Source organism: Chroicocephalus ridibundus, chromosome 1 (assembly GCF_963924245.1).
Source record: "Chroicocephalus ridibundus chromosome 1, bChrRid1.1, whole genome shotgun sequence".
NCBI classification, from domain to species: Eukaryota; Metazoa; Chordata; class Aves; order Charadriiformes; family Laridae; genus Chroicocephalus; species Chroicocephalus ridibundus.
The window spans coordinates 141,566,891-141,593,125 of record NC_086284.1 but is presented as its reverse complement, the minus strand read 5'-3'; the positions used below and the strand labels follow the sequence as shown (position 1 = coordinate 141,593,125).

Here is a 26,235-nt window from a genome sequence, read left to right as displayed (position 1 = left end):
TATGTCCAGCAGGACAAGGGAGGCAGGTGATCCTTCCCCTCTAGTCAGCACTGGTCAGGCCATGTGTCAAGTTGTTTGGTTCTGGGATCCCCTGTACAACAAGAATATGGACTTACTGGAGTGAGTCCAGCAAAGGACCACAGGCATGATGAAGGGACTGGTGCATCTCTCACATGAGGAAAGACTGAGAGAGCTGGAGAAGAGAAGGCTGAAAGAGGATCTCACCAATGTACGTAAAAACCTGACAAGAGGGAATGAAGAAGAGGGAGCCAGGCCCTTCATATAGACCACTGACAGAACAAGAGGCAATGGGCATAAATTAAAAAAAATTAACTACAATCTGAATGAAAGAAAAAAATTTCACTGTGACAGTGGTCAAGTACTGGAATAGGTTGCCCAGAGGGGCTGTGGAGTCTCCATCTGTGAGGATATTCTAAACCAGACTGGACACAGTCCTGGACAACCTGCTGCAGCTGACCCTGCTTCATCAGGGAACAGTGGGACTCAAGTGTCCCACTCAACCTAAATGATTCTGTGATCTGTAAATTAAAAAAAATATTTCTTAGAAAGACATATCATGTGATTTGCTAAGGTTCAGATATATAATTTCTTTTCTTGATACACTGAGGAATCTGCAGAAATGAGTTCTTTCTTTCCAGTCATTTTCCAGTCACTGGCTTTTAGTATGTGCCTCGAAATTTCACATCAGCTTAAGTGGTAGGAGGACCGGGTAATAAGTAGTGGAAAAATGTGAAAATAGCAGAAATTCACAAATTTTGTTGAATTATATTTAAGTTACTGCTTTCTTCCTGTTGACTAATCAAGGATATTCCATTTTTCTAAGTAGTGTGAAATTTAATTTGGAACCGTTATTAAGAAATATCAATCCAAATATGATGTTCTAGACATAGTATATTGTTTTGAGAGGCTAATTTTGATTGAATGAATCTCTAATAGCACGTCTTTTATTTACAGCTCTGTTCAAGGTACACTGTTGATTTCCAGATGTTTTTGTATACATTCAGTGCCTTTAGGTTTTTTAATTATTTTGCCTGAAAGGCATAACAACACAATGTTATGATTCCCATCTCATTTAATTATTTTTGCAAGTTTGTGTTCTGCGGAATTCTTTGCATCTTTTCCTGGTCTTTAGCAATATCCAGTTTTCATATTTAATATGTTATTTATTCCTTTCATAGAAATCGTTAACATATATGTATATGTCTCAAAATTAAGCTGAAGAGACAGAATAATTACTAGAATTCATTCCCTATCCTGCGTCCCACACCAGTTACCAACTCTTTTACTTCACAGCTATAAACTTGTTTCAGAGCTCTGGCAAGATAAAGACAATTGTAGATAAATAATTTTCTTCAAAAGTTAAGAATGTCCATGCTTTGCTTCTCTGTGCATGTATTCGCCATCTCCACTCCTTGTGTGATGCTGAGCATCCAGATGCTGTCCTGAACAGCAAAAATGACCATTGATTTCTCCAAAAGGAAATGCTTTTTGAAGTGTAAATCAGATACATTGGATGGGCTGACACAATATCAAAACTCTTAAGTGCCCCATCGGGCTTTCAAATTCAAGAATTCAATGAAAGAACTTTATAAAAGCACAGTGTTGATTTCTGTGTTTATTATTCAGTACAAACAGCCTTAGAATAGCATCCTGAAAGTCTCCTGATAGCACATTTCAGAGGACAACTGGTTGACAAATCACAGAAGTGCTGCATAGAAACAATTCCCACTGCTAATGGGCATATGGGCTAGATAGGTCTACAAAAATCTTGAGTCCAGTATCTGAAGTACCTCAAGGGCCAGAAATAGGGAGTTTAAAACCATGACCACATACAGCACTGCACAGAGCGCAATAGCTACAGCACCACACTGATCCCAAGGGAACGGACTTGAACATGTGAGGGTGGGTTTGGTTTTCATTTCTGTCTTTGGTGATTATATGTCAACATTCCAGTCTAGAAGCTCCAGCACTACCACCAGCAGCACTGACAGCTCATGTCTCAACAGGACTACAAAGCCACCAGCACTGATACAACCCCAATTTCAACAGTAAATCCTCCGTAGGACCCATCAATATCTTCTCTATTTGCCAACACAGCATAATCCCATAGTCAGGGAAAGGAGAGCAACAACTGCAGAGGTGGAGAGGGAAACACATTCTTGATTGCTTCAATAATGACACACAATTACCTGTATTCCTTTGACTCCAGAAATCCTGCCTCTTGACTAGTTTGGTTGAAGTTGGCCTATAAAACATGGTGCGCAGCTGGGTCCTTCCAACAGAGCGAAGTAATGACATGGGTACACACTTTTAGTCCGGTGCAGTACTGGAGGTTTATTTTCGCTGCAAGATTTACAGAAGGTGCAGTCTATAGTTTCACCCTCTTCTCCCTAACTGGCAGCACTGGGATGCAAAAGGAGAGGCTGCCACCGGGAGAAGTCTGTTTATATGTTTCTGACAGTGAACAGCAGGCTTCACTTTCCTGGTCCTGCTGGCACCAGACAATGGAGATGCAGGGAATGGAAATGACAGCTGATGCTCAGGAACGGAGGAAAATGGCCAGCTCAACCTCAGGGATCTGAAGACCCAGCGTCGGTTGTGACAAAACTTCTGTTGGGAATGGGTCTACCACTGAGGATAACTCACCCTTGTGGGCAACAAGCCTGTCTCTACAAAGCACCTCTGTGAGGGTGTGGAAAGGGCAAGTCCTTGGTCTTGTGCAGAGCTTTGGTTTGCAGGACAATGATCCACTTGTACCACTGATGAGATGGTTATGAGACGAAAATGCGCGTGGGATTTATCTGAGAGATTTCTCACAGATCCACGGAGCAGCATATTCACAGCTGGAGGCCTGAAAGTGACCTTTTATCAGGACAGCACAGTGTTGCACAGGGCTGTTAGAGGTGATCCTGCAAGAGACACAGAACAAAAGTGAGACTGAGAGAAAATGCCGAGATTGTCTCCTGGAGGCGAGCAAGAAAAAACATCTGATTTTGAAGGGTGGAGCCCAGAGGAAGTGAAAGAACCCAGCCCCCAAGGGGCAGCTGTTACAAAACCAAATGTACACCAAAAAACTACCTGCCTGGGAGATTACACATCTAAGTAATTTTGCCATTGCAGAACCCAGATCAGAACCAAACACAGACACGATGCCCTGCAGTGTCAGTGATATCCACCGGCATGAGAACAACAGCGCTGAGAGTTTCACGAAAAGATGATTGCCTCCAAGGGCCTTGTAAGAACAGAAAGCTGGGTAACTAAGCCAAGTGCTTCGAGTGCTGACCTGCGACAGTGAGATCTCGGGCAAGTTTCCTTGCTGCAGAAGTGTTAGAGACTAACACATTGTGTTAACTGCCATAAAAAGGAAAGGGCCAGGAAAGTCACCGGACCAAATCATAATGGTTTTTCTCATGCAGAATGCTGAGTTTTGTCCAAATGAAGACTGAGCCAAAATTAAAGTTCTGACTTGGGTTGGCAGCAGCAAAGCAGCAAAGGTCTAGGTCCTCCCACCTAGTGACACCAACGCTTGGCAGAATGCGTGCGAGGTGGCTAAACCCTATAAAGCCAAGATGGACCATATGCTTTTCTGACTGAGCAACTGTGTGGGCAGTGCAGGTGAATAATCCTTGGTCCGAGCAGCTGGAGGGAAGTAGAGAGTGAGATACTAACATTAGCTCTGCTTTTCACAGGCAGGTGCCTTTACAAGGTGCAGTGCAGCAAAAAGTAGGCTCTTTCAGGTTCAGTGCCGTACAGGTGATGACAAGAAGAAAATCTACCCAGGAAGAAAGCTCCTGAGATCTGGTGCACAAACTCTGGGTGTTGCAGAACACCAGGCAATCTGAATTAGCACTGATGTTTTTAAAACAGCATTAAACTCACTTGGTGCCATTGAATATAGAGCCATCTTCCCAAATCCAGACAGAGCCTGTGCTGTTCCTCAGTCCAATCCAGAAACATTCCGTCTGAATACTCTTGAACAGGTCCTAGAAATGGTGATGAATTACAAAATGACCAATGAAAGCCAGCCTGAAAATGGAGGCAAGGGTAAGTAAAGAGACCAGAGAGCAAGACAGATCCGCTCGCCCGAATGTTCCTTAGTGGCTGACAATGCTGCTTCTCCACACCTTCGAATCGGGAAGATCAGCCCTGCAGAACATGCCTGGAGTAAAGACTATGTGTGTGTACACTCACAAGGAAGTCAGCGTGCTTTCAGGGGTCCTGGGCAGCTTCTTCCAAGGACATTTCTCAGGGCGATATGTGTGAACCAACTGGACCCCAGCCTCCTGGAGTTTCCTACACAGAGCTTTATGTAGAAACGTGTGCTATTAATATTAATATTAATGCTCTGCCACACAGCTAACTAGCAAGCTAATACAAAGTATTAACAATTAAAGGTAAAATCAGGTCAGGGCAGAAAGCGTAGGCACCAACAGACGTGTGTAAAGAGCCCAGGACCAAAGCTCATTACATTTTATATAAACTTTCCCGCTTATGGGTTTTCAATGTTCATTTCCTTTTGCCTAACCTTTAACACTTGTTTATCGTTAAAAGGCGAAGCCTGCAACAGAAACTCAACCCTGAAGTAAATCCCCCCCCCCAAAAAAAAGACAAAGACAAGGGAGAAATTTGTCTTGTCCACATTTGTAATGAAACCCAACGAAAACAGCCTTTCAGGTAGTTTGGCTGGGCTCCATCCTTGTCTCCTGCTGGCATGAACAACGCTTGAGAGCAGTGTCTTCACACAGAAGCATTGACAAAGCTGGCTTGGTCAAGTGGTGGGAACAGGAGTAGCTTGAGGAATGCCTGAGTGTTGCTGGTGGTTTGGAGGGGACTGTGCTTCCCTGACAGGTGAAGGGAGGTTGGACAGTCACAGCCTTTGCAGCACAGGGCATGTACAGCTGGGAAAGTCTTGTTTATGCGGGGAAGTCTGAGCAGGGACAATGGGTAACACTCTAGTAGCAGAGACAATAGGAGGAAAGCAGCCAGACCAGGGAGGCTTTCTTCTTGCAAAGAAAGGGGTAATCTGGGGAAGATGAGTATTTTCCAAGGAATCAGGATTTGCCTAAGAAAGTGTGACAGCCTGGTAGATGCTCCCAGCCAAGCAGAGACCTGGCTTTATAAGCCCCCACAGAACATCATACAATGCAACTTCTGTCCAGGCACTGGAAGCTGTCCACGTTCATTGGGCCTCAGCTAATAGGCCCTGGCTTGCACAAAACCAAATCAAGTACTTCTGCTCTAATTAGGCAGACGTGCCTCACCTCCTTAGTGATCAGCTCTACCAGTTCCTTTAGTGGTCACACATGCCTCTGCCCCCAGTGAGCACCTGCTAGAAAATGAGCAGTGAAACAGAGGGTTCCTGATTTCACCAGCACAGCTGAGGTTTTTTGGCAGAGAGAGGAAGTAAGCATTGAAAACAGACTGAGAAAGAAATATCTGTGCGTGAACACAAGGGTCACTGAGCGGGAGGAGCTGGGGTGGTTGCTGGGCGGAGAGCTATCGCTTTTGCAAAGGAAGCGTTTCTGAAGAGTAGGGACATATTCGCTTGTAGGCAATGAGTACAGAGAATGCACGGTGCCACTTTTCCTGTGAGCATTCGTATCAGCTTTGTCGGGGCTAGGAGGGGAGGTGGAGAGGGGCAGTGGAGAAGGCTGTCTCCTAGCATCCTTCATAGGTTGATTCTGAGGGACCCTGAGGGACCCTCACCTCTCCCTTCTCCCCTTTGTTTCTTTGCCTGCTGGGAACTTCTACGGTGTACACTGAAACTGGAAGTGCACTATAATGTCACAGTCATAAATCCTTCCTCTCCTTTAAAGTCAAAGTATTGCCAAAGTGACAGCACTGCTTGGATGTCAGTCACTGAGGAGGTATCTGCAAGGAAATGGAAGATCCTCAAAGAATAAGAAAACCATTACCATTTCTCTGGTATCGCTGATCACCAGGAGATGAGCTCCCTGCTCCGAGCAGGATTGCTGGCTGGAATGCCAGTCCTTCTTCTCCTTGGAGAAGGAGTAGCAGCTCCCTCTGTAGGCCACCCACTGCTCAGGGCAGGGTGGATTCCGACAGCCTGCAAAACAATCATGCATCTCTCTTCCCATTCACAGTCACAGCCTAGTTCATTACAAACACATTTCACAAATACGCGCTCTCCAGAAAATTATTCTCTGCAGTTACAGGAATGCCATCCCCGGAGCTCTTCTGAGACTGGCAAACACAGTGTAATTACCTGCATCAGAGTCTCTGAAGGGCTCTGTTAAAGGCATCCATTTTCCAGATGGGAATAGGTGGGAGAGTGTGTAGGGGTCTCTTGAGACCTTCCTTTTCCTTCCCCATGTTTTTGCATTTTTGTTTCCCCCCCTTTTTTGTTCTGTCTTCTCCATATGAGTTTTGTCTTTGACCCATGTTTCCTTCTGTTCCATGAGATAGGCAAAGCCCTGGCACCTGACAAGTTTGTGGCAGGTGGCCCATTTCCATACAGCCTACACTAGCGCTGGCTGCTGCGAGGGCATATCCTGTAGCACATTTCTGAAGAACTGCTGCTTCATAGCATTTCACAACAAGCTGGTCAAAAGGCTTAAATTTCCTAGGAACAGGAATCATTTTATAACAGCTGCTAGTCATGGAGGTCTTGCAGTTTGAAGTGCCCTCCTTTTCCTTCCTAACAGGAGACCAGCTGATGCTACTAGCCCATGGATGGCCACTGAGCACCTCAGGGTTCATTCTCTCACTGCACAGCACTGATGTGCTGAGAAAAAAAAAATGGGCCTTCAGGTTACAACCTCCAGCCTAGAGCTGTATTCATCAGGATGTAAATATTCCTGAGTGGCTGAGCACCCAGCACAGTGTGCTTGCTATACACTGAAGTCTACTCAGTCACCCTTTCAAAGGCACCTTTGATGCATTCTACCCCTTACTGTCTTGTTCCTGCTGAGGGGAGGTCTAACCAGATCAAGCTTAACATTTAAAAATCTCAGAAAAAAGAAGCAAGTCTTTTTTCACAGGTAAAAGGTTCTTCCATGCTTTTCTTGGACCTCTGAGCAGATTTCAAGAGCTCTGTTTTGTTCCCTGACAAAGTTCTAAATTCAAATAAAATGTTTTCAATGGAGGAGATTCATTTACCCTTGATAATAAAGCCCACTGTTGTTCCCAGCAATGCCAAGAGGAGGATCCCTAGAATCACTGCAATAATCCAACAGGTAGTACATGACATAGGAGAATCTAACAAGAAGAAAAAGAACATAAATGTGAGAAAGGTGAGGCTTTCTCAATGGTATCAGCTCTAAAAATACAATTTGCATTGAACTGCAGTGTCTCTTTACTTCAGCCTGCACTCATGTCAGAGTCCAATACTGTCTGACCAGGTTCTTTTTGAGATTCTACACACGGATAATTTAATGTTTAATACACAATTTACCTATTTGAAGATATGTGATGTTACGTGGGATTCTGATTTATCAGAATGATACAGTTATGTCTTGAAAGCACAACATAACGGCAAATTACTTTTAGCAGAATACAGGAATTTCAATGCACAGCTGAATCACAATACAAATGTGATTCTCATTGCCAGTCTCTATGGCTAACCATCACAACACTGGGTGGCACCGGGAAGGAATATGTGTGTTTAAGCAGCTCAAGCCTGTTGCTCTCTTCAAAACTCTTTTTGTCAGTTGTTCAGGGGTTGTATTCTGTGTTAGGCTGAGCCATGTATGCTCCCCCCATGCTGGTCTGGCTAACTCAGGAAGACATTCACACTCTTTTGATTAACTCACGGACAAAAATTTACACAACCAACTGATCCACGCAACAGGTACAGCCAGTTGATCCACCCAACTGATGCAACTGTTAATCTAAAAAAAGGTACCTCTCTGGTCCCCTTAACGCTAAGTTCAACTTTCTTTCTGACAGCTGTGTTCAACCACTGCATACTTCATGAGCACATTTCACTTGCCCATCTCCTTTGAGCCTTCTCCCATCGTAGGGGCTTATTGATCAGTCACAACTCAGGATGACGTCTGAAGGGTCCCAAATCCAAATATAATGACTGTTTTGATATGGCATCAACAGAAATCATTAGACCACACATTACTTAAATCTGTTGGAGCTGCAAGTCTCCAACTTTAACCTGCCTTGAACTGCCCAACCTTCACAACTTCAAACAGCAGGATAGAAAATAAAAAATTTTAGCATACAAATGCAGATCTCTAATTCAGACATGAAATCTGCTAGACTGTTTGTTCAGTAATGCATACATCTTTCCCATTATTAAGAGACTTTACCTTTGCTCTTGGTGTTCTGGTTCTCCTCTGTACTTTGTCTTCTCATTTTCTGTTTCTTGGAAGAGGGGCTGTATTTCACATTCAGATAGATGTGCTCATTTGTATTCCCATCACATGCTTTTAAGTTTTGCCTTTTTTCACTTTTCTTTATTTGGAATTTAAAAGTGCAATTAGTTACAAAGTCCAGACCTGGATTTGAATTTCCCTGAAGGTCAATAGAGCTTTCCTCCCAGCAGCTTGGAGTCATTTCTGACAACAAAGCATATTAGCCAAAGAGTAACACAGACAAGGAATGATGTTCTAAATCAGCTTTCTGGAATACAAAATAATTTAAACAAGAGCTCTATCTTTTGTGATTAAACTGCTGCTATGACGGATGCTAAGTAGGTCAGTGTTATACAGTGGATCTTGCTTTCACAGGTAAGTGAAGTTATCTAGCATTCTCCACAACAACTAATATAAGTAAGCAACTTAGGCTTGACCAAGATGACAAAGGTGAGGTAAGGAATTTCCTTATGCAGCAAATGGATGCACATGGGTAATTCTAGTGGAACAATTGGCAGAATGCATTTCTCTCTTTCACTGCAAGCACCGTCAATAAAAACAATACAGATGCATTTGATCTATTTCAGCAACATACTGATTTAAAAACAAAAGTTCTTTGAGTATTGAGACAAGAAAATCGGTGGGACATTACCTTAATTCCACAGGAGGAAGCTGAAATATAATAGCAGAGGAGGTGATGCATCTGTCCTGGTTTCCATATGTGACTCTGCAGGGTTACAAAGTGATCATTATCATCAGACTGAAACAGGGCAGCTGAGGGATGAGAAAAAAGTATTGTGGTCACCCACACAGGAAACTTGCATTCCTTCACCCCAGCACAAAGCTTTACCCTTTCAGACTTACAGTGACAAAACCTATGCCTACCATGGTCACATGAAACTCGGTTTGAGCTAGTTGAAGTGTCACATTCACTGAGCAACAGAATACATTGAACAAATTGAACCTGCAGAATCCACTACTAAAATCATAGGCTCGTACTGCCAGTTCTTTTCCTACAAGAACAATTTGTCTTATTTGCCCAACAGTATCAGTCTTTCCACACAAGTCTTTGGTCTGTGTAGAAAAAAGATGCTCATGCCTGCTTTACAGATAGGTTGGGACCTGACTTCACATGGAAAAGAGAAATTATAGTACCTTCAGAACCGGACTTTTGCATAATTATTTTCACTTTATAAGTTACCAGAAACATATATCTTTAATATCAAAAGATAAAAATAATTTCCATCTCTTTTCTTCATTTTCTTCCCCGTCTTTTTCTTCTTACTCCATTTATTTTTAAGGACATGGACAAGAACTGGGCAAGGATGTAAACCTTGGGGTTGGCTTGGCTGCAGTAACCATGAGATGGTGGAGTTCAGGATCCTGAAAAGAAGGGGCAAAAAATGAAACGCAGACTCACAGCCCTGGACTTGAGGAGACGAGACTTCGGCCTGCTCAGGAATCTGCTTTCAAGAATCCCATGGCCGACAGTCCTGGAGAGAAGAGGGGTTCAGAACAGCTGGTTGGTTTTCAGCTCCTCTGAACTGAAGTATGGTCCATCCCAATGAGTAGGATACAAAGCAAAGGTGGCAGTGGGCCTGCATGGATGAGCAAGGAGCTCCTGACTAAGCTCAGGCATAAAAAAGGAAGCGTACAAGAGGATGAAGCAGGGTCAGGTCACCCAGGAGGAATCCCCTAACTTGCAATTAGGAAAGCCAAAGCCCACCTGGATTTGAATCTGATGAGGGATGTGAAGGGCAACAAGAAAGGTTTCTACAGGTACACCAGCAAGATGAAAACTAGGATATAATGTGGTCCCTCTGCTGAATATACAGTGGAGCTGGTCACAAAGACGTAGAAAATTGTGAAACACCCTGTGATTCAGTGCCTTCTTTGTCTCCATCTTTGCCGATGTGACTTGCCCCCAGCAATCTCAGGTCTATGAAAACTATGAGAAAGTCCAGTGCAAGGTATCCTTGGTAGAGGAGAATCATATTAGGGAGCATTTAAATGAAATGTACGTACACAAGTCCATGGGCCCTGATGGGACACACAGTAGAAATCACATAAAGGACGAGCACTGACTGGGTGAAGAACTTTAGCTTTGTTTTACAAATCTGTGGCTCCTTGTGGGCAGGTTTTTGACATAAACATCAGACTTATCACACTCCCCAGCAAACTGGATCTAAAATCAACCCCTGTGCCCCTGAGTTCTTCATTGTGCTGCTGCAACTGATTGCATATTCTAGGGAAGGATGTTCTTCATTCAAAACATGGATGTATCAAAAAATTGAAATACGGAATGCAAGATTAAATTTAATAAAAATCTTCCTTTTTATAATTCAGTAAAAGAAATTAAATAATTAAATGTATTAAAACATAACTAATCAAGCTAAATACAGTCCTTCACCTGAGAGCTGGCATATACCTGTGCAGGAAGTACACATTCAAAAAAAACTTAGGTTAGAGCTTGCATCTGGCTCCTCTTTCTTGTCACAAACAATAAACCACATCAAATCCACACTTTGAAGAGATAACACCAGCTCATGGGTAATGCTTCTTCTGAAGGCATTAGCTTCAACCAGACAGGAAGCATTAGCTTCACAAAAGGCTTTTTTGTGTGATATATTTCTCATAGGAAGGAATGATTAATAAGAAAGGCAATGAGCAAGATCTGAGAGCTTCTCTTCCATGATGCCATATATATGTCATAATGCCACTTCTTTGTGTGTTCAGCAGATAAGCCTGTACTGCAACATGTCCAAAGGTTAAGAACTTCAGCCAAACACCTCCATTTCTGGTTGGTTGGTTTGATTGATTGTGGGGCTGTTTTCCTGCTCTGGTTTTTGGTTATCTCAGACTCAAGACTTCTCATGAAAAGTACAATTAACAATAAACAAAAAATAAACTCATCCAAACAGAGCGGCATACATTTTTTATAGTGTACGTTTCCACAGTGTACAGTACTGCTCCTATCTCTTCACCTCGTCTTGAAGACAGGTTGTGGTGAAGAGCTGAGACCTGCAGCTCTGCTGCGTGCGTACGTACAGGATCACATACAGGCTATTAGTACAATGAAGAAAGGAACAGCTGATCGTGACCTGACTCAGGTACAAATATTTAATTGCTTTCATTCTTGTTACAGTGATTCAGGTGAAAAGTAGTGAAAGGTTTATCCAATGGCAACAGCTCTGCTATAACCTTCCCACATCAAAATATTCCCTTCTTACCTACCCGAGCCCCATGCATCTCCTCCGTGTGAGATGGGCCCCACTCTGCCTGATCAGGATTGAAGTTCACTAGTGGAGGCACACACACAAGGCTCCCTTGGTTCACAAGCACATGCACACTTTCATGGACCCACCAGTACCAGCACAGCACCTCACAGCGCTTCGCTGTTCGTTGAACATGAGAAAGTCCAGCATAAGGTAGACTTATCCTTGGTGGAGCTGGGTCACATTAGGGAACATTTAAATGAAACGTACACACACAAGTCCATGTTAGAATTTTGAATTGCTAATCACAGGAAACTGATCAAACCGCTTCTGCTCACACTGACACTAAAGTCCTTCTGTACAGCTATGTGGAAGGTGAAAGCCTCTGCTTCATTAAGGTTATCCAATCAAGGACCCTCTAAATGCAAAATAAGATAATAAGGAGTAAATGATTAAACAGAAATCCAGAGAGACACAAACTCGGTGCACAAGAAATAACAGAGGCAACAGCAAAGACCAAAAGTCTTCAGCCACTGACTGATGGGCCACCAAGAGACTCCAGGCACAGCTTCGGAGAGGGCCAACCTGGGCTTTGTAACTGATAAGAAGTGGGCAACAAGAAGAACAGGAGGATTTGGGGTATTCGAGGAGGGCCTGTGGGACTGTGAAAAACTTGTTGAGGAACATTTAGGGGAAGGGAGGTAAACAGAGAGGATGGGGTAAAGCAGGGGATGGGTCATGTGAGCAGGTGCTGATCGTATGTAAGCATGTGGGGTGGGTGAGGGACTCTCACCGATGTCCGTGTGCCCTGCGCACAGCTGCTGGGGGGACCGGGGCGAGTGAGAGACTCAGCGCCAACGGCTGGAGCGGGACTGTGGGTCACAGCCTGTCTGCCGGGTGCTGGGGGGAGAGTGCTTGAGTCCTCCCCCAGCCTGGGGTGCGTGGGCTGTGCCTCTGCAATTCCCTAGCAAGCTCCAAGCCGGCGAGTAGGAGGCCCTGGTGTCACAGACACTTATAAGAAAATTAAATTAGGCAGGTGATAAACTTTATTCTAACCAAACAACTTTATGCTAACCAAACTGTTTAAGACTCTGACAACATTAGTAAACCGCAGGTTCAAGGTGTCAAATGGAATTAATACTACACAGCCAACTTAAGAATTCTTAAGTTTTAGAAACAAGGATCCAAAATGCGCAATCACTCACCAAATAAAGCAAGGGTTTCACCAAATAAAGCGAGGGCTCTCAACCTGCAGGAGTTTACTTTAGGTGGTGTCCAACCCACAGGGAGAGTCCCCAGCTGCAGACCTGCTGCTCTGAGGAGGATTCACTCAGTTTGTCCTCTGGTGGGGCTTCATTTATACCCTAGTTGGATCTGATCTGTGATCATATATGGTCATGTTAGTCCTCATTGGCTGAGGGTCTTAAATTCCTCGTCTTTCGACCAAAGTGTGTATGTGACAATAGTCACGATGTGGCTTCAAGAAGTTTTGTTCTTAACAGCTGTGGGGGTATGCACCTGCCACACCTGGGTCTGGGCAAGGGCATCAGGTGGGCAGAGGGTCTGTGCTGGTATTTGGGGGTTCCTGTGATTGTGGGGTGCCTGTGAGATAAATGCATAGTGTATGGGTCTGCTTTTTAGCCAGTACCGAGCTGGACCTGCTGGTGAGTAGGGCACCTGTGGGGTGGCACCTGGGGGTAAGAGATGCTGTGATCTGGGCAGGGGTGTCAGATGGAGAGGTGCTGTGCTGGTACTCATGGGTCCATGAAAGTGTGCATGTGCTTGTGAACCCAGAGAGCACTGTGTGCCTTCACTAGTGAACTTCAATCCTGAGCAAGCAGAGTGGAGGAAGGGGACTGCGCTGTCTGTAACTAATGTTTGTGTGAGTCCTGGAGTGTTATCCATAGGTGCTGTTGAAGGCATCGCCGTGCCTGTGGCCATTTGTGTATCTAGCAGTGCTAGTGTTGTGTATTTGTGTGTGTCTGGGACACATGCTCAGCTTCACTAGCTGAGCTGAACATGCAAACATGAAAGAAGCAGATGTGTCCATCAGCTGGGATCTCCCAGGACCACAGATGCACCGGTGTAGGCTCCAGTGGCCAGCCAGTAGGAATCTCTGAGCACCAGAGCTGTTGGAGGTGGCATCCACTTAAAACATCCCTTATCAGCAAGACTGTCAGAATTGCATATATCAATTTCCTCATATATACCTGCTTATTTACCTCTTCAGAGGAGTACTTCAGTTTAATTGATGTGTTCCTTGCACAGAAGCAAAGTCATCTGCTTCCTCAGTCCATTGTATTTAATGCCTTGTCCAGTCTACATTTGTAATGGTTTCTACCAGCATGTGTAATGTGATGGTCAAGCTTCTGATCTGTAGTTTTAAGACCTTTTTAAAAGTGGTGCCACATTTGCCTTTGGTTTCTTTTGTGTTGGGATACATTCAAGAAGTAAGTTACTGTGGTGGGTTGACCCCGGTCAACAGCCAAACCCCCACCCAGCCATTCACTCACTCCCCTCTCTGATGGGACAGGGAGAAAATAGAAGTAAGGTGAGAGAACTTGTGGACTGAGATAATGGCAGTTCATTTGAGAAAGCAAAAGCTGCACACCAAAGCAAAAATTTTTTTCACTCCTTCGCACCAGCTGGCAGATGTCCAGATGATACCAGGAAAGGTGGACTCAGCACACATAATGGTCGCTTGGGACGACAAACGCCATAGACACGAAAGTCCCTCCTTCCTCCTCCTTGCCCTGATGTTGGTGTTCTCTCTGTTGTTTCTTGCTTTTTTTTATCCCTGCCCTTCCTTTTATACATTTCTCCAGAGGTGCCACCACCCTGGCCGAGGGGTTCAGGTGTGTCTTGCGACTGGTCCGTTGCAGGGTCGGCAGCCCCCGGTTTCTTCCCACAGAGATCACTCCTGCAGTCCCCTGCTGCCCACACCTTGCCACAGACACCCTGCACAGGTACACACTGTACCCAATGCACTCACGGGGACCGGAGGAGGGGCACGCGCTCAGGGAGCAAGGGCAGAAGCAGGCGCCAGCCCCACATTGGGGCAGCTGGAGCTGGGCTTGCACCACGGGCACTGCCTGCCTTGCCCTCTGCACAGTCACGCCACAGCTTCCTACTCTTAGGTGATCAGTTTGGAAAGGTGATGTTATCTATGTTCTATAAGCTTTCTGCCAGAGCGGGTTTTCTTTTTTTTTTTTTTATTTTTATCTTCTTCTGGTCCTGGTGCTATTTCACAATGACTTCTGCTTTCTAATTCTCTCTTTTTACCTCTTGTCACTTCCTTTACGTGACTGCTTCACACCTACGCTTTTTAAGGTGTCAGACTTTCAACATGATTTTTAAAATGGTGTCATCTGTGATCACGTTATGTGGTTCACTTCTTTTAAAGGCATATGGCATCGGCCGGTTGCTTTCTTGCCGTGGTGTCCCCTCCCCATTCAGGACTGCATCTGCGTTGCTCCTGAGCCTGTGCACCTGTGTGTCTTGGGGCAAAGGACAGAAGGAGTCATGGAGAAACAGTGAGAAATACCATTGTGAGGACTGCAATAAATAATAAATAAAACATATATATGAAGGCACCTCTGTCCGGTAGTGAAGTGCTATAGACAGGAACAGAGAGTTTTATGAATGTGAAATGCTGTGGGGTTTTTTTTCTGAAACTTTCAGCCAGCTAAGGCTGTGTAACCTCCCCACCCACACACTCCCTGCAAACACCCCCCCCTTCTTTTTTTGAAAACCGTGCTCTCAAAGATAGTTAAGAAGCATAATTTGCACTATGTCGATGTGTAAGTTGCTGGCATACCCTGTATGATTATTTTGTCAGCGTTGAGCTAACTTTTTTTCTCCTTACTTGTTAAAATAAAGGTTGTAAGACAACATTTCTCTCAGTAAAATAACGGGACTGCTCTGTCTTTTTTTCCCTGTTTTCTTGCTTAAAAAGAAAAGCCTTTTTTTTGTTGTTTTTACAGCAATAACATATTTTCATGCTCTATCTGCATGCAGAAAGAATCCACCCAGGTGGGCCAAGGCAAATCAGGGTCTAAGTATGTCACAAACTAAAGGGTTACCCAGCCTGTGGGTGTGTAGAGATTGCAAACGTTGGTTCACAGGATGCCCTGGTACACAAGCACACAGAGGTTTTATCCTCTTAATTTCTCTACTTGACTACAGATTACCACAAATCACCACTAGCAAGCATACCTATGACTAATAAAGTGAATATATATATATATATCTCAAGCTATTACAACTTATTATCAGCATAGAAGCAATCAAGAATAGCAGCAACCAAGAACAGCAGCAACAACTGCAGGCCCCTGGGGCTCAGCTTAAAGATGTGACAAGAAAGCTTCTTACCTTGGTCCAGCCCTCAGATTATTATCCATTATTGCTTTTTCTTGTAGGCAGCAATGCAGCTGCAATTAGAAGTCCAAGGGTGATCAAAAGAGATTTCAAGGTCTTGGGACAACTGGTTAAGGGATCAGGAGCACAAATAGTGCTCTCTGTCCTTACAGTTGCAGGTAATGATGAGGGAAGAAACAGGAAGACCCAGCAGATCAATACCTGGCTCTGGGACTGGAGTCACCGACAGAATTTTGGGGATTTTTGATCATGTCTACGTGACACCACGCCTCCTGGCACCAGACAAGGTACACCTTTCTCAAAGGGGGAAAAGGATCTTTGTGCAGGAGTTGGCAGAACTCATTGAAAGAGCTTTAAACTAGCTTTGAATGGGGAAAGGGATAAAACCAGGCTCACAAGAGATAAGCCTGAGAGCAGCATATCAATGTTTGAGGGACAGTGTGCTAGTGAGGTCCTTCGGTCTGCTTTATGATGTGCTGAGTACACTAGAGCGCATTTGATATGTCCCTGTACTAATGCGCACAGCACCTCAGCCATCTCAGTGGAGGCAGGGGATAGAGATCCACATGGCAGCAAAGATATAAGGGTTGTCAGTGCCATTAAAAAGCACAGAAGAACCTGAGAAAAGTCACATATGAATTAGGGTTTCTCCCAAAAAAAGGTGGCAGGATCAATAGCCCAACTCAAGTGCATCTACACCAACGCACACTGCAAGGGCAACAAACAGGAGGAGTTGAAGCCATTGTGCAGCTGGAAAAGTATAATATAGTTGCAATCACAGAAACATGGTGGGATGACTCACACAACTGGAGTGCTGCAATGGATGGCTGTAAACTCTTCAGAAGGGCCAGGCAAGGAAGGAGAGGCAGTGGGGTGGCCCTGTATGTTTGAGTGTCTAAAGCTTGACAGTGATGACGATAGGGTTGAGTATTTATGGGTCAGAATCAGGGAAAAGGCCAACAAGTCAGATATCGTGGTGGAAGTCTGTTACAGACCATCCAATCAGGATGAAGAGGCAGATGAAATATTCTATAAGCAGCTGGGAGAAGTCTCATGATCGCTAGCCCTTGTTCTCCTGAGGGACTTTAACTTACCAGATGTCTGCTGGGAATACAATACACCAGAGAGGAAACAGACTAGGAGGTTCTTGGAGTGTGTGGAAGATAACTTCCTGACACAGCTGGTGAGTGAGACAACTAGGGAAGGTGCCCTGTTGGACCTGTTGTTTGTGAACAGAGAAGGACTTGTGAGTGATGTGGTGGTTGAAGGCTTCCTTGGGCATAGTGATCACAAAATGAGAGAGTTTCCAATTCTTGGAGGAGTCATGAGGAGGGTTAGAAGAACTGCTTCCTTGGACTTCAGGAGGACAGATCTTTGGCCTGTTTAGGGGTCTGGTTGACCCTTGGAGTCAAGTCCAGAGTCCCTTGGAAGGCAGTCCTGAAGGTCAAAGGAGTCCAGCAAGGCTGGACATTCTTCAAGAAGGAACTCTTAAAGGTGCAGAAGCAGGCCATTCCTATGTGCCGAAAGATGAGAAGACAGGGAAGAAGACCGGCCTGGTTGAACAGAGAGCTTTGGCTGAAACTCAGGAAAAAAAAGAGAGTTTATGACCTTTGGAAGAAGGGACAGGCCACTCAGGAGGACAACAAAGGTGTTGTGAGATTATGCAGGGAGAAAATTAGAAGGGCCAAGGCCCAACTAGAACTTAATCTGACTACTGTGGTAAAAGACAATAAAAAAAGTTTCTATAAATACATTAGCAACAAAAAGAGGGCTAAGGAGACTCTTCATCCTTTATTGTATGTGGAGGGAAACACAGTGACAAAGAATGAGGAAAGAGCTACAGTGCTTAATGACGCCTTTGCCTCAGTCTTTAATAGTAGGACCAGTTGCTCTCAGCGTACCCAGCCCGTTGAGCTGGAAGATAGGGAATGGTAGCAGAATGAAGCCCTTGCAATCCAAGTGGAAATGGTGAGTGACCTGCTACAGCACTTAGACATACACAAGTCTATGGGGCCAGATGGGATCCACCTGAGGGTACTGAGGGAGCTGGCAGAAGTGCTCACCAAGACACTTTCCATCATTTATCAACAGTCCTGGCTAAATGGGGAGGTCCCAGTTGACTGGAGGTTAGCAAATGTGATGCCCATCCACAAGAAGGTCTGGAAGGAGGATCTGGGGAATTACAGGCCTGTCAGTCTGACCTTGGTGCCACGGAAGGTCACAGAGCAGATCATCTTGAGTGTCATCACACGGCACATAAAGGACAACCAGGCAATCAGTCAGCATGGGTTTATGAAAGGCAGGTTCTTCTTCCCTAACCTAATCTCTTATGGCAATGTGACCCACTTGGTGGATGAGGGAAAGACTGTGGATGTTGTAGGGCTGGAAGGTCGCAGAACAGATTATCGTCAGTGCCATTATGTGGTACATCAAGGACAATCAGGTGGGCAGGCCCAGTCAGCATGGGTTCATGAAAGGCAGGTCCTGCTTGACAAACCTGATCTTCTATGACAAAGTGACCCACATAGTGGATGAGGGAAAGGCTGTGGATGTTGTTTAGCTGGACCTTAGTAAGGCCTTTGATACAGTTTCCCACAGCATCCTCCTGGAGAAAATGGCTGCCCATGGCTTGGACGGGAGTAGTCTATGCTGGGTTAAAAAACGGCTGGAGGGCCAGGTCCAGAGAGTGGTGGTGAATGGAGTTAAATGCAGTTGGCAGCCAGTCATGAGTGGTGTTCCCCAGGGCTTGCTATTGGGGCCTCTTTGATATCTTTATCAATGATCTGGATGAGGGAATTGAGTGCACCCTCGGTAAGTTTGCAGATGACACCAAACTAGGTGGGAGTGTCGACCTGCTTGAGGGTAGAAAGGCTTTGCAGAGGGATCTGGACAGGCTGGATCAATGGGCCAAGGCCAATGGTATGAGGTTCAACAAGGCTAAGTGACAGGTCCTGCACTCGGGTCACAACAACCCCATGCAGTGCTACAGGCTTGGGGAAGAGTGGCTGGAGAGCTGCCTGGCAGAAAAGGACCTGAGGATGTTGGTCAAGAGCCATCTAAATATGAGCCAGCAGTGTGCCCAGCTGGCCAAGAAGGCCAACAACATCCTGGGCTGTATCAGGAGCAGTGTGGCCAGCAGGACTAGGGAAGTGATCTTCCCCCTGTACTCAGCACTGGTGAGGTCCCACTTCGAGTACTGTGTTCAGTGTTGGGCCCCTCACCACAAAGAGGGTGCCCCAGAGAAGGGCAACGAAGCTGGTGAGGGGTCTGGAGAATAAGTCTTATGAGGAGCAGCTGAGGGAGCTGGGGCTGTTTAGTCTTGAGAAAAGGGGAGGGGAGACCTTATCGCTCTCTACAGCTACCTGAAAGGAGGTTGTAGAGAGGTGGGGGTTGGTCTCTTCTCCCAAGTAACAGGCAATAGCACAAGAGGAAATGGCCTCAAGTTGCACCAGAGGAGGTTTAGATGGGAAATTAGGAAAAATTTTTACACTGAAAGGGTTATCAAACATTGGAACAGGCTGCCCAGGGAAGTGGTTGAGTCACCATCCCTGGAAGTATTTAAATGATGTGTACATGTGGTGCTTCGGGACATGGTTTAGTGGCGGACTTGGCAGTGTTAGGTTATGGTTGGACTCAATGAACTCAAGGGTCTTCTCCAACCTAAATGATTCTATGGTTCAATGGTTCTATATATTCTAACTATATACTTAGTTTTTCAGGTTACTAGGAACATCACAAGTGGGACCAAATAAAACCAACCCAATAAAACAAGACAGAGGCTCACTTCAAAGGTGATCCACGTCATGGAGATAGGAGTTAGTCAGGTGTCCCTGGTGATGGCCCAATAACTTGTCTAGGAGATCTCATAGAAAAGTTCGTGCAGGGAATTCAGCCTGCTTAGGAAAAGGAAAAGTACATGCAGGATGGGAAGTTCGCAGAGACAGAGGCTCCATTTTGTGTAAAAATAAGTCATTTCTATATCACAGAGACATAAAGGGGCATAGGACACCACCACTTGGAACAGCCAATAGAGGCAGCTAATTTCTGTTTTTCACCTGGGGCAGCCAGTAGATGATGTTTTCTGTTCTCTCAGACCAATTTTTTTTTCAGACTGTTTTCCTGTTCTTGCATCTAGAACAGGTTGGACTTGATGATCTTAAAGGTCCCTTCCAACCTCAGCAATTCTATGATTCTATGATTCTAACAGCTAATAGCAGTTACCAATTCTGACTTTCTCTGGGTTTTTTCCCCTTTTGCTGGACTGTTTTTCACCTTTCCAGATGGTAAGTTGCCCTTACAGTCCCTTGTTGTGCTTGCCGATGGTATCTCAGGCTGTCTTGGCTTTCTAGGTACCCAGCTGCACTTCAAAGATGCCAGCTGTGCTTCTCCAGGATGCGTCTGGTTCCCAGGCCTTGTTCCCTGGCTGGCAGGCATTTTCTCTAGTATTTCAACAGACATTTTCTTCTGTTTAGTAATTTTCCCCTTATAAACTTATAAATGGAGTTACAAAAAAGCTGGATTTCATATAGGCTGCAGAAAGCAGGAAGAAAGGCACAGCTTGGGTCTCATGACAGGGCTTAGTCTTCTGCTGTCACCTTAATACTACTTAGCGTGTGATCAAGGAGCTTCCTGATAAACACATCCAGCACCTTTTGAAGGTACTTGATGTAGGCAAGGGTCATCCCATGGTAGTAAGAAGCCACAGTATCTTCTTCATCTGCCACGAACATCTCGTCAACTTCTTTAATCCTACGTGTGCTCTTCACTTCCTTTTTAACAGTTGTTTTGCTCTTAAACCCTGGATGCTGAGACCTTTACTTCTACCAACAGCTGCTCCAAGAAGAAAAACTTCAAAGTTAGAGTCTGGACAGAAATGATTCCTTGACTAATCTACACCTATTTAATTCTAATCTAAGCAGGATTATAAATATTTCATAACATGCCTTGTTAGTGTTGTGGCTCGAGCCTAGCACTATCTCACACCATAGATCTGCTATAAGTTTCCCAAAATCAGAATTAGTTACTGTAAGTCAAGCAGAGGGTGAAAAAGGGAAGGGCAGGGTGAAGTGAGTTGGTTCGGTTGTAAGAGATTTTTGTATTAACCATACATGACAAAAAGACAAGTTTCCCATTTACCTTTTTTTTTTTTTAATTTATACTTTGAAATGGAAATTCACAGTCAAGGCTGAACAGAGATATTTTGGAAAGGAGCGATTTCTGCGAATGCAGTGTACCAGGTGATAAAGCGGGCCATGCTTAAAGGCAGCCTTCAGGAAGCCGGCCAGCTGCCGGAACCCCGAGAGACAGGGGCTGTGTGTCTGCGCACAGGCTGGGGCACTCCTCACGCGCGCTTCCGTGTCGGATGAGATAGCAGCTGTAAATACCACGGTAGAGGCATTTTCAATACAGAGAAAGAGATCTCTAACACAGGACTCCTCAAAAGCATCCAGCACTGCTACATAAAACAGCAGCAGGGGAGAAGATTTTTCAGCTTAACACCCAGCCACTCACTTGCCGGTGAAGGCTAAGCCTCCCCACTCACACTTCACGATCTGCAGGCTCACACAGTCTTAAGAGCTCAGAAACAAGTCCAGGATGAACTTTAAATCTGCACCTCCAAGAGGAACAGGAAAAAAAAAAGCAGTGCTGGGTAAGAAACATTTATCAAACCCAAGAGGGAAGTAAGAAGGAAGATCTGTGAGTTGCGAGACTTTTGGGACAGCTGGAGTCCAGAAATTTTTGCTTCAGCTTTAAAGGAGACTACATGGGTTGCAGGATCTACAGATACGTGTCCTCCTTACCAAAGCCCAACACTTCAAGACCTTGTCATCTTATCTGATACGATATGGTACTTCACGTGCCAATGCCACATGTCAGATTCCCTCTAGAAGTACAGAAGCCTGCAGAACAAAACACTGTGATTGTGCTTTCCACACTGCATTTCTTCATCTGCTGCCTACTGGCTGCTCACCTATCGCTCAACCACAGGGCAGGGACCTTACAACGCACAAACCAACAACCACCGAACTCTATTTTAAAGAGGCTATAAAACCAGCTACACAGCACAGCAAGATTTCAGTAACGATTTTCGGAACAATTATTCACAACTGAGGTGTATCAACTTACACTTACAGCAACAAAAGCTAGGTCAGATGGCCTTCCAACATTGGCCCGTCAAGAATGGACAGTGATTTGCAGTAGGGGATCATACCAAATTATCAACATTTTTAACAGGAGCAGCAGAGCCACGGTGGGAAAGACGTGACCGCATTCTCTGACTCCAATGTATCACTTGCCCTGAAAAAATGGGTGTTTGCCCTCAGTCACAAATGATTTAATGGCACCTTGCCTAAGTCCAGTCATGGACGATACTAGGCATGCTTCCCAGTCATTTTTGCTTTCTTGGTATGTTTTGTACATGACCCATATTCAAAAGTCCTTGGATTACTGACAGCCTATATGAAATCCAGCTTTTTTGTAACTCCATTACATTCCACAGGCTTGCTCGTGGAATGGAAAATAAAAAAGAGTTACTGTATTTTTGTGTGTGATATTGTATCAAGAATGGTTTTGATATAGTACTCAAACCACTGTTGCTGAAAGTCAGTGGTGGCAGCTCAGAGTAGCTTGCCACATATGCATATGAGATTCTTGGGAATGAGTTCTGCAGAAGAGATCTGCAAGAAAAAGAGGAAAGAAAATGAAATTCCAAGGGCAAAATTGGGGAAAAAAAAAACAAAAACCCAAAACAAAATGCCCAAAGGGAAATATAACATCCTGCACAGAAATAATTTCCACAGGAGGTGGAATTTGAAATAAAATTATTATAATCCTAAGCAATTTACGATAAGAAAACCAAGACAGCATTCATAGAATCATAGGGTTGGAAGGGACCTCTGGAGATCATCTAGTCCAACCCCCCTGGCAGAGCAGGGTCACCTAGAGCAGGTTGCACAGGAACGCGTCCAGGAGGCTTTTAAATGTCTCCAGAGACAGAGACTCCACCACCTCTCTGGGCAGCCTGTTCCAGTGCTCTGCCACCCTCACAGGAAAGAAGTTCCTCCTCATGTTTAGGTGGAACTTCCTATGCTCAAGTTTGCGCTTGTTACCTCTTGTCCTGTCGCTGGCCACCACTGAAAAGAGCCTGGCCCCATCCTCCTGACACCCACCCTTTAAGTATTTATAAGGGTTGATAAGATCCCCCCTCAGCCGTCTTTTTTCCAGACTGAAGAGACCCAAATCCCTCAGCCTTTCTTCATAAGAGAGGTGTTCCAGTCCCCTCATCATCTTGGTAGGTCTCTGCTGCACCCTCTCCAGCAGTTCTCTGTCCTTCTTGAACCTGGGAGCCCAGAACTGGACACAGTACTCCAGGTGCGGCCTCACCAAGGCAGAGTAGAGGGGGAGGATGACCTCCCTCGACCTGCTGGCCACACTCTTCTTGATGCACCCCAGGATGCCATTGGCCTTCTTGGCCACGAGGGCACATTGCTGGCTCATGGTCATCCTGTTGTCCACCAGGACTCCCAGGTCTCTTTCCACCGAGCTGCTCTCCAGCAGGTCAGCCCCCAACCTGTACTGGTGCATGGGGTTATTCCTCCCCAGGTGCAGCACCCTACACTTGCCCTTGTTGAATTTCATAAGGTTCCTCTTTGCCCAACTCTCCAGCCTGTCCAGGTCTCTCTGTACGGCAGCACAGCCTTCTGGTGTGTCATCCACCCCACCCCAGCTTTGTGTCATCAGCAAACTTGCTGAGGGTGCCCTCTATCCCTTCACCCAGGTCATTGATGAATATATTGAAGAGGATTGGACCCAGTACTGACCCCTGGGGAACACCACTCGTCACTGACCTCCAACTAGACTCTGTGCCCCTAATCACGACCCTCTGAGCTCTGTCTTTCAACCAGTTATCTATCCACCTTACTGTCCATTCATCAAGCCCACTCTTCCTAAGCTTCCCTATGAGGATGCTGTGGGAGACCGTGTCAAAGGCCTTGCTTAAGTCAAGGTAGACCACATCTACCGCCCTCCCCTCATCTATCCATCCAGTCATGCCATCACAGAAGGCTATCAGATTAGTCAGACATGATTTCCCCTTGGTGAATCCATGTTGAGTACTTCTGATAGCTTTCTTTTCCTCCACGTGCCTTGAGATGAAGCCCAGAACAAGCTGTTCCATCATCTTTCCAGGGATGGAGGTGAGGTTGTAGTTCCCCGGCTCCTCCTTCTTGCCCTTTTTGAAGACTGGAGTGACACTGGCTTTCCTCCAGTCCTCAGGCACCTCGCATGTTCTCCAGGACCTTTCAAAGGTGATGGAGAGTGGCCCAGCAATGACTTCCGCCAGCTCTCTCAGCACTCTCGGGTGCATCCCATCGGGGCCCATGGACTTGTGAATATCTAATTGATCTAATCGATCCCTCACTCGATCCTCCTCAACTGAAGGGAAGTCTTCTTCTTTCCCCGTTACTTCCCCCAGTGCCTGGGACTCCTGAGGGCTGGGCCGAGCAGTAAAGTCTGAAGCAAAGAAGGCATTCAGTAACTCCGCCTTCTCATGGCTCCTGTCTCATTCAACAGTGGGCCCACAACTTCTCTGGTCTTCCTTTTGCTTCCAATATACTTGTAGAAGCCCTTCCTGTTGAGCTTGACATCCCTAGCCAGGTTTAATTCCAGGGCAGCCTTGGCTTTCCTTGTTTCATCCCTGCACACTCTGGCAGCATTCTTGTAATCCTCCCAAGGGGTCAGTCCCCTCTTCCACTTATTGTAAACTTCCTTCTTCCACTTGAGCTTTTTCAGAAGCTCCCTGTTCAACCATGCAGGTCTCCTGCTTCCCTTGGCTGATTTCTTTCTCTTAGGGATGCACCAATCCTGAGCTTGGAGGAAGTGGTCTTTGAATACCAACCAGCTTTCTTGAGCCCCTTTGCCTTCCAGAGCCCTAGCCCACGGGATCTCTCCAAGCAGTTCCTTGAAGAGGTTGAAGTTAGCCCTCCTGAAATCTAAGGTTGTAATTTTACTTCTTGTTGTTTTGTGCGTGGTACCCATGATCCTGAACTCTATCATTTCGTGATCACTACAACCTAGGGTGCCCCCAACCTTAATGTCCTCCACCAGTCCCTCTGTCTTTGTCAGTACCAGGTCCAGGAGTGCTCCTCTCCTTGTTGGCTCCTGCACCACCTGTGTCAAGAAGTTATCATCAATGCACTGGAGGAGCCTCCTGGACTGTTCCTGCCTGGCTGTGTAGCCTTCCCAGCAGATATCGGGGTGTTTGAAGTCCCCCATTAGAACCAAGGCCTGAGATTGCAAGGCTACCTTTAGCCGTCTGTAGAAAGCCTCATCAGCTTCCCCATCCTGATCAGGTGGCCTGTAACAAACACCCACAACAGTGTCCCTCATATTTGCCTGCCCCTTAATCCTTACCCATAAACTCTCGACCCTCTCGTCATCCGCCCTTAGTGAGAGCTCGATGCATTCAAATTCTCTCTCACATAGGGTGCAATTCCACCACCACGCCTCGCTGGTCTGTCTTTCCTGAAAAGGACATAGCCATCCATGACAGCATTCCAGTCAAGCGAGCTGTCCCACCATGTCTCAGTAGTTGCCATGAGATCGTGGCCCTGCAACCGCACACAGATCTCCAGCTCTTCCTGCTTATTCCCCATGCTGCATGCAATGGTGTATAAGCATTTCAGAGAGGGAGTCGTGTGTGTAGTTTTGACCCTTGAGATGTGGTGTGCCTTCTGGCTTTCAGAAATACTGGCACACTGGCCCACGAGCGCTGAGCAACTACGCCCTGGCACCTCACCAGCAAGCCCAGTACCGTCCCCACCCCCCTTCAAATCTAGTTTAAAGCCCTATACATGAGCCCTGATAACTCTTGTCCTAGAACCCTTTTCCCCTTGGAAGTCAGGGTATTCCCGCCTGTTACCAGCAGGCCAGGCGTTTTGTAGATCGGGCCATGATCAAAGAACCCAAAGTCCTGCCGGCAGCACCAGGCTCGGAGCCAGGCGTTGATCCGCTGGCTCCTCCTATTTAGCCCCTCGTCATTCCCCACAACTGGGGGATAGGCGAGAACACAACTTGCGCTCCCGATCCCTTGACCAGCCGTCCCAGGGTCTTGAAATCTTTCTTCATTGCCCTTGGACTTCTTCTTGTTACCTCGTCGCTGCCTACCTGAAAGAGCAAAAGTGGGTAGTAGTCCGAGGGCCGTACCAGGGAAGGAAGCATCCTCTTCACGTCCTTGACCCAGGCCCCAGGGAGGCAACAGACCTCCCTATGTACCGGCTCCGGCCTGCACATTGGGCCTT

The 26,235-nt window shown here is 45.7% G+C and overlaps 1 protein-coding gene across 5 annotated transcripts; it reads right to left on the bottom strand.

The window, feature by feature from the left end:
• Positions 1-1,396: 1,396 nt before the first annotated feature.
• LOC134510074 (killer cell lectin-like receptor subfamily G member 1) lies at positions 1,397-12,884 on the bottom strand. Of its 5 annotated transcripts, none has more exons than XM_063322925.1 (7): positions 12,766-12,884; positions 8,998-9,072; positions 8,301-8,445; positions 7,141-7,239; positions 5,937-6,088; positions 3,901-4,004; positions 1,397-2,930 (listed from the first exon to the last, which is right to left on the bottom strand). In XM_063322925.1, exons 2-7 carry the CDS (start codon positions 9,046-9,048, stop codon positions 2,819-2,821), a joined length of 663 nt encoding a protein of 220 aa, XP_063178995.1. In that variant the 5' UTR covers positions 9,049-9,072; positions 12,766-12,884; the 3' UTR covers positions 1,397-2,818. The 5 variants fall into 5 exon arrangements, with proteins under 5 accessions (XP_063178995.1, XP_063179005.1, XP_063178985.1 ...); XM_063322935.1 differs by having other exon boundaries at positions 8,998-9,119; positions 12,766-12,856; XM_063322915.1 differs by having other exon boundaries at positions 8,301-8,549; positions 12,766-12,823.
• Positions 12,885-26,235: the final 13,351 nt, after the last annotated feature.

Bases quoted from the DNA above. Each gene is read 5' to 3' on its own strand.
- LOC134510074 (XM_063322915.1), bottom strand. From the start codon at position 8,547: ATGACTCCAAGCTGCTGGGAGGAAAGCTCTATTGACCTTCAGGGAAAT. The intron at 6,089-7,140 runs GTAAATGAATCT...ATTGTTTTGCAG, and splicing joins AGTGGGCTTTATTATCAAGG to GCTGTCGGAATCCACCCTGC. The intron at 4,005-5,936 runs GTAATGGTTTTC...CACCATTTCTAG, and splicing joins TCAGCGATACCAGAGAAATG to GACCTGTTCAAGAGTATTCA.